Source organism: Elephantulus edwardii, unplaced genomic scaffold (genome assembly GCF_000299155.1).
Source record: "Elephantulus edwardii isolate Elephantulus edwardi_28Jun2011 unplaced genomic scaffold, EleEdw1.0 scaffold00017, whole genome shotgun sequence".
In the NCBI taxonomy this organism is placed as follows: domain Eukaryota; kingdom Metazoa; phylum Chordata; class Mammalia; order Macroscelidea; family Macroscelididae; genus Elephantulus; species Elephantulus edwardii.
The window spans coordinates 958,693-967,558 of NW_006399767.1; the positions used below are offsets into that span (position 1 = coordinate 958,693).

Here is an 8,866-nt window from a genome sequence, read left to right on the forward strand (position 1 = left end):
GAACAACATGGCCGCTTCTTTCCCAGCTTCCTTCGGCTTAAGGCTGCCTCCTGGTTCAAATCCTAGGCCCAGGCTGGCTAGCCTCACTCCAGGCACAGAGCAAACCTGCACGTCAAACACATTCCCGGAAAAGCAGTCCACTCCAAAGCTTGCCATGATTCCTGCATTCCCCACCACCACGCTCCTGCCTTCTAGCAAGGAGAGCTTCCCACGAGCCTGTGAAGGCGCCAGCCAAACCAGGAACAAAATGGCCGCATAGAATAAGAAAATATTGAAGTTGTCAGTGATTTCACTTTTTTTGAATTCACAACACCTGGGGTAGCAGCAGTCAAGACATTAAAAGATATATTGCGTTGGGAAAATGTGCCAGAGACCTCTTCAAAGTGTTAAAGATCAACAACTTCAGTTTAAAGAGTAATATACACTGGGTCAAGCTATGGCTTTTTCAATTGCTGCCTATGCATCTAAATGTTGGTCAATGAATAAGGATGACTAATGAAGAATTGATGCCTTTGCATTATGGTGATGGAGATGATTATTGAATATCTCAAGGACACTGAACATAATAAACAAATCTGTCTTGGTGCAACCAGGGTGCTCTTTAGAAGAAGGATGGTGAAACTTCATCTCACATGCTTAGAGCATCTTGTCAGGAGAGACCAGTCTTTAGAAAGGGAGATTATGCTAGAAAAGATAGAGGGTCAACAAAAGAGCAAAGATCTTCACCAAGATAGATTGACGTATTAACCTTACCAACGGGCTCAGCCATTTTTGGGATAATGAGGTCAGCGCATGATAGGTAAAAGGTTCCAATCTGTTGTTCATTGAGAAGGAAGAGTTGTAAGTTATAGCTGACTCCAGGGTATATAACAAGTCTCCTTTGCAAGAAAGTATGATCTATGTGTAGCTAGGGATATACAAAATGGAGATTAGAAATGATAACTAGGTCAGTTAATTCTCATCCATTCCTTAAAATCAGAATTATTTCTTAGGATGTGAAAATGAAAATGTAATTATGCTTTAAAAAAGAATTCCTTAAAAATTTTTGCTTGTAAAACTTTTTCTCTACATGTGCTAGTGAGTATGGATTACAGTACTTGATTTTTAAGCAGAAACATTTACTTGATATATTTAATTTATGCTGAGTTACTACTAAGCTTCAGAAAATAACACTTGGCATACATGAAATATTTAATGTGTTTTAAATGAAGACTTATCATTCATATATAACTCTATTGTTACTTTTGTCAAAATCTATGATTATTTCTTTTGACATTAGTTCTGCTTTTATGAAAGAGAAAATGAAAAATCTTGGTTTTAAGTTACTTTATATGCTTTGTAAGTATAGAAACACTTATAATACTGAACAATATAGTACTAGAAATTGGGATAACTAATATTTATTGAGCACTTACCAAGAACCTTCCTTTAATATGTGTAAGGTAGAAATTTGGAACTGGCATTGTTTAAACACTTTTGATATCTTAAATTAGTTAATCCTTACATAAAACACTGTAAATAAAGTAGCTGATTTTATTGGTATCCCTGTTTAAAAGATGAGGTAACTGAGGTACAGATAAGGAGGGTGGGAGCATAGGGGAGGGGATGGGGGGGGTAATCATGGGGTTGCATGGCTTGATGGGTCTGGGGTGGGTTGGGAATGTGGGGGGATCCAATATGAGGGGCAATGTAGGCAAACTTTATAGGTAAACCAGTGTAAAATGTCAAAAAATATTGCAAGAAATAATTTTATTTTTTTTTAAAAAGAAAATGATATTTATTGTCCAATATAGCTAGTAAGTGGAGGGACCTCTGGTGGCTTAGTGGTAAGAAGCTGCACTGCAATTCCAAAGGCACAAAGTTTGAACCCACCATCTGCTCTGCAGGGAAGGATGGGCAATCTCATCCTGTGTGATTAACTGCCTCTGAAACCCATTGAAGGGTCAGCTATGAGTTGGTTCTGACTCAATGGTACACAACAACAACAACATAGCTAGTAAGTGACAGAATGAGTTTTCTCATCCAAATAGTCTGTCTGACTTTAGAGGCCAAGGTTTGATTTACTAAAACTGTATTTCTGAAACTAAGGAAAATATAAAATGACATGAGCAATGTACAAAAGCTGATCTGCTTTTGGTTGGGTTTTTGTTGTTGTTTTTGTTGTTCCAAAGTAGGTTTTGAACAGTCATTTGACATGTAAGTGCTACCTTTTGTCCACAACACTTATTGTGTTAAACAATAACATAATTAATGAACAATGGATTTTCTTTTCTGTTGTCTTTTTATTTCAGACTTAAACTTTAAGACACAATGGATTTTGTGTTAGACTATTAGAAACTACACTGTAATCCCAAAGGCACATGATTCAAATCTGCCAGATGCTTCTTGGGAGAAGGAAGGGCAATCTCCTCCCATGGGATTAATTGCCTCTGAAAACCTGCTGGAGGATCAGCTTTGAGTCTGTTCCAACTCGATGGCAAGCAACAGCAATAGTAAATTGAAAAGTCAGTAGGGTGAACTCATTGACTATTTCCTATGAGAAAAATGGGACAGTATGCTCTTGTGCAGATTTATAGCCTTCAAAATCCTGTGGCATACTGCACTGTCTCCTGCAGGTTTGTTGTGAGTTGGGATTGACTCGTCAGCAATATAGAAACTTTGCAAGACTTCCATTTGTGTTCTTCCATTTGCAGTACCTACCGAGGCCCAGGTAGAGACTAAGATGTCTCATGAATTTCCTAAAAACTTCAGAAAACTCTGGTGGTCCTGAGCAATTTCTTTTCTTTTGCAGACAGAACTGTCCTTGTGGATACAGATCTTCCAGTCCTCAAAGGCCTCTATGTGATGGGGACGTTAGAATTCCCTGTGGACAGAAGCAACGTTCTGAGTGTGGCGTGCATGGCCGTTGTAGGAGGAGAGCTGAAAGTGGGTGAGTGAGGCACAAGCACTGAGGATAACGGGAATGAAGCTTTGTGGGAAGGGCCTCTGGGAAGCTGTCGTCATATCTGGTGGGTTGCTTACTGGGGCTTGAGGAAGGCTAAGGCAAAGATTGAGTTAAAGCGTTTCTTTTAAATGGTGCAACCACTATGGGAGGCTAAATGGTGCTGTCTCAAAAAAGTTGCAAATAGAAATACCATTTGACCCAGCAATTCCACTACTGGGAACATACTCCAAAGAAACCATAAGAGCCACCCATGTTTATCACGGCTTTGGTTCCAATAGCAAAGAGTTGGAAACAACCCAAGTGCCCATCAACAAATGAATGGATAGAGAAGCTCTGGTATATTCACACAATGGAATACTATGCTGTATTGAAAAACAAGGAACTCATGAAATATTATACAAAATGGGTGACCCTGGCGGACATTATGCTGAGTGAAATATCTCAGCACAAAAGGACAAATACTGCATAGTGCCACTGTTGTAAAACATAACTGATATCGGGGTTGTGGGGATACCGAGAAAGATGGGATAATTTATGTATGCTGCATTGATAGAGATGAGGGAGAGAATTGTTTAAAAGGGATATATGACTAGGCATTATTGTCCTGAGAGGAGTCCAGAATGAAGACTGCATACATAGTGGAGTGGACTTGAGGGGAGGGATTGTATAACAATGAAAAAAATTTTTCTTTTGCTTTTCAAAGAGAAAGCAAAGTGGGGTGGGGGAGGAGTGAGCAGGGGCGAAGATGCAACAATGAAAAAAGGGAAATCCAAAGTCTCTGTAAATATTCATTAAAATTAATAATAATAATAAAGCATTTATTAAGCATACTTTAGCTCTGAATGTAGTTTAACTTTTATTGATGATTTTTGTCATGCCCACCATCTCATTAGACCATTATCAGCAGACCATGTTTTGAGCCCTGGGGCTTCATGCTATTTTTCATGACAGGACCCTCTTTGTCTATTCTGGGCTATTATTGATCAATGTCCTCTAGTTCTCTGATTCAGAATTTACCTATAACTCACTTTTTTCAGGAGGTATCATTGAACTAGTGTTGAATTTTACCCTCTTACTGATAAAACAAAATTTAATCACTTCCATAATGCAGGACTTTGGGAAAACAGATGCTCCAACCAATGTATAGATGTATACAGTATTGGTACAAATAATCACAGAAAAAGAAGAGTGAGAGAAAGAGAAATGTGAGGGCAGGTAAAAGGCAGAAAACAAGTACATGGTGGTCATAACTTCTCAGAAAACAAGGCCTTTTGTGGATTATGTGAAGTACCTTGGAAGAAACCTTAGAGAATTTTTTTGGACAATACGGGAGAAAGATGGCAATCAATTCACCTACCAGATCCCTCTGATCTCTTGTATATCTTGATCCACATCTACCTCAAATCTATTAGCTCCCTTATTTCTATTATGTTCTCTAATTAATTCCTTAGACAGTTGGTGGAGAATCCAGAGATTCAATAGCTAAGAGATGAGACTTCTCTAGTGGGAAGTGAGGCATTTGTTGAAGCCCAAAGACAGATATAGTGGATAGATATAGGATAGTACATTCATTGGGTCTTGTACAGTGGTTTATGTGGTTTACTGATAAGGGATTGTTTTCTTAACTCAAAGGTACTCACTTCAAATCTATCAGCAGCTCCATGGTAGAAAAATGGGCTATCTCCTCCTGTATAATATACTGCCTCTGAAGACCTGATGGAGAGTCAACTATAGGTAATTTCTGACTAGATGGTGCACAACAACAACATATCCTTGGAATTCTTCTAGGCAATAAAAAAAAATGTAATACTAACAGGACATGTATTCTGTCTCCCAAGGAACAAACTTTGAATTTGATAATGCCTCAACAAAAAGACTAAAAGAGAATTTCCGGGAATTTTCTCAAAACTTGTCCCAAAGAAACAAGTCTTTGATAGTGAAAAAATAGTTAGCAACATTGTTTAATAACATGCAAATTTTAGAATCACTGATGGCAGAAAATTCTAAGCACACTTACCTATCCAAGACTTATTATTACAGTAAGAAGATTCTTGAAAAAGTATTGCTTGTTCTTGAATGTTCCAGTGGCAGAAAGAAAGGAAATATTTCAAGGCAACCTGTTCCATTTTTAAAATACTCCGAGGATTCTTCTCGTTTTGTTAACCCAATGTCTATTCTTTCTTCTACTATGGATTTGTTTCACCACTTGCTTCTTTTTCCCTTTTTTTAAATTAATTTTAATGAATGTTTACAGAGACGTTAGATTTCCATTCATTCATTGTTGCATTTTTCTCTCTCCCCATCCCTCCCCACCCCAGTTCACTTTTCTCTTTGAAAAGTGAAAGAAATTTTTTTTCATTGTTATAAAATCCCTCCCCCCAAGTCCACTCCACTATGCAGCCTTCATTCTGGACTCCTCTCATGACAATAATACCTAATCATATATCCCTTTGAAACAGTTCTCTCTCTCATCTCTTTCAATGCAGTATACATAATTTATCCAATCTTTCTCAGTTTTCCCCAACCCGATGTCAGTTCTGTTTTACAACAGAGGCACTATGCAGTATTTGTCCTTTTGTGCTGAGATATTTCACTCAGCATAATGTCCGCCAGGGTCACCCATTTTGTATAATATTTCATGAGTTCCTTGTTTTTCAATACAGCATAGTATTCCATTGTGTGAATATACCAGAGCTTCTCTATCCGTTCCTTTGTTGATGGGCACTTAGGTTGTTTCTAATTCTTTGCTATTGTGAACAAAGTCACAATAAACATGGATGTGCATATGTCTGCCTAGGTGGCAGTTGTGGTTTCTTTAGGGTATATTCCCAGTAGTGGAATTGCTGGGTCAAATGGTATTTCTATTTGCAAATTTTTGAGAAAGCGTCATACTGCCTTCCATAGTGGTTGCACCATTTTGCACTCCCACTGACAGTGAATAAGGGTTCCAGTTTCTCCACAACCTCGCGAGCAGTTGATGCTTACTGCTCTGTTAAATTTTGAACTTTCTTCAAGTGTTTATTTGCCATCTGAGTGTCTTCTTTGGTGACGTGTCTGTTCATATCCTGTGCCCATTTTTCAATTGGGTTATTTACTTTTATCTTCTTGTGGTGCTCGAGTATTTTATACATTTTAGATATAAGTCCCTTATCTGACATGTCATTACCAAATATTTTTCTCAGTCTGTGATTTCCCTTTTTACTCTGTTGTAGAAGTTTTGGGATGTGCATAGGGATCTTAGAAGGTCCCATTCATCTATTTTATCCTCCCCTGGTTGTAGATTTTTCAGAATGTTTGGAAGACTAAGCTTTATGTTGTTGATTAGAATTTCTAGAGTTCTTACAAGCTTTTTTTTTTTTTTAATGAAATGTATAGTCCTTGGTTTTAGTCCTAGGACCATGATCCATTTTGAGTCGATTTTTTTTGTATGGAATGAGGTGTGGATCTTGCTTGAGTTTTCTACAGATAATTTTCCAATTTTGCCAGAACCATTTTTTAAAAAGGCTGTCATTTCCCCACTTAACTGATTTAATCTCTTTATAAAAAATCAACTGACCATAGGTAGATAGACTGATTTCTGGATTCTCTATTCTATTCCGTTTATCTGTGTGTCTGTCATTGTACGAGTACCATGCTGTCTTGACCACTGTGTCAGTGTTGTTGTTGTTATGTGCCATCGAGTCGTTTCCGACTCATAGCGACCCTCTGCACAACAGCTCTAAACCCTGCCCTATCCTGCGCCAACCGCACCGCCTCCGACACACTCATCCCGATTACCCCAGTCACCGAATCAATCCATCTCATAGAGGGTCTTCCCCTCCTGCGCTGTCCCTCCACCCTCCCAAGCATGATGTCCCTCTCCAAGGACCCGTCCCTCCTGGCAACATGTCCAAAGTATGTCAGACGAAGCCCCAGAATCCTTGCCTCCAAGGAGCAGCTTGGTTTAATCCTCTCCAAGATGGATCTGTTTGTTTTCCTGGCAGTCCAGGGTACATTCAGTACCCTTCTCCAGCACCACAGCTCAAAAGCATCCACTCTCCTTCTGTCCTCCCTAGTCATTGTCCAACTCTCTGATACATAACAAGCGATTGCAAATACCATGACCTGTATCAGGCGCACCTTAGGCTCCAGAGAGACACTGTTGCTCCTGAGTACGTTTGAGAGGTCCCTAATGGCAGACTTTCCCATCGCGATACGCTTTTTGATTTCCTGACTGCTGGTACCAAGAGTGTTAACTGTGGAGCCGAGCAAAGTGAAGCTGTGAACACTCTCAATCTCTTCATCATCCATCCCGACACTGCCAATTGGTCCAGTGGCGAGAATCTTTGTCTTCTTGACATTGAGCCTCAGTCCATACTGAAGGCTGCAGTCCTTGACCTTTCGCAGCAAGTGCATGAGGTCCTCCTCAGTTTCAGCAAGCAGGGTTGTGTCATCTGCATAACGCAGATTGTTAATAGATCTTCCACCAATCCTGATGCCACAATTCTCATAGAGCCCAGCCTCTCGGATAATCTGCTCTGCATACATGTTGAAAAGGTATGGAAACAGGATGCATCCCTGGCGTACACCCTTCCCTATTTTGAACCATGCAGTGTTACCCTGCTCAGAGAGTGAAATGCCTCTTACTTTGTTTCTCTTTTTAAGGAGTGCTTTGCTTATTTGGGGTCTCTTTCCATTCCAAATGAAATTGGAGATTGTCTTTTCCATCTCCTTGAAGAATGGAATTGGTATTTGTATTGGGATTGCGTTGAATGTGTAAATTGCCTTTGGTAGTATTGTCATTTTCAAAATATTAAGTCTTCTTCTCTATGAGCAAAAGATATTCTTCCACTTCTCCAGGTCTCTTTTTGTTCCTTGCAGTAATGTTTTGCAATTTTCTTTGAATAGATCTTTTATGTTCTGGTTAGGTTTACTCCCAAGCAAAGAACAAGAACCACGTGATTTTATCAGTTGATGCATAAAAAGCCTTTGACAAAATCCAACACCCTTTCCTGATTAAAACACCAGCAAAATAGGATTTGAGGGGAATTTCTTCAACATAGTAAAAAGTATATATGCAAACCTGAGAGCAATATTGTTCTCAGTGGAGAGAGATTGATGGTATTCCTGTTGAGAACAGAAACTAGGCAAGGATGCCCACTATCACCTCTCCATTGGAAGTCTTAGCAATAGCAATAAGGCAAGAGAAGGAATTAAGAGGTATCCAAATTGGCAAAGATGAGGTAAAATTATTCTCTGTGCAGCTGATATGATAGTATACTTAGAAAACCCTAAAGACTCAGCAAGAAAACTACTGGACATAGTTGACCAATTCAGCAGAGTGGCAGGATACAAGATCAACATACAAAAATCAATTGGATTTCTTTATACAGAACTGGAGCTAAGAAAAACAATACACTTCACAATAGCTAATCATCGCTTGCTTCTTAATGAACAAGTATCCAATCTACTTCTCTTTTTTAGCTCATAATTCCTATTTTCTTTTCTAGGCTACATGATTCATATCATTTCAACTATGGCTCATAGTTATTATTTATGTTTTAAAATAGCTTTTATTTTTTCCAATATACTGTCCAAAATGTAAATCACCAGAGAATAAATATGGAAAAGAAATTGAATGATCATTTATATTCCCACATAATAAAGATATCCACAGTTAATAAATTGGTGTTTTTTAGTCTTAAAATATTTTGTACTAAACATACAAGCATACTTTAAAAGGTACTTTGAGGTGTTTGGGCGTTTTTCTGCCCAAGAGAATGGCAGAGGGAGCGAGAAGTCAGGATTTAATTTCCAAGATGGAAAGTTCCACGGACTCAGCTGTGATTTCTCCCAGCACCCCGCAGGCCTGTGTGATTCCTCCATCTCCCCAAACAAACAGTTCAAAAAAACAACCAATGAGTGCAACACTTCGAGAAAGAT

At 38.8% G+C, this 8,866-nt stretch overlaps 1 protein-coding gene across 1 annotated transcript in view; it reads left to right on the top strand.

The window, feature by feature from the left end:
• PKHD1 (polycystic kidney and hepatic disease 1 (autosomal recessive)) overlaps positions 1–8,866 on the top strand; it is an 866,042-nt gene that overhangs the window by 571,138 nt on the left and 286,038 nt on the right. The window contains exon 50 of the mRNA XM_006882114.1: positions 2,792–2,929. Coding sequence (XP_006882176.1) covers positions 2,792–2,929 — 138 coding nt within the window. The remainder of the gene's footprint in view (positions 1–2,791; positions 2,930–8,866) is intronic.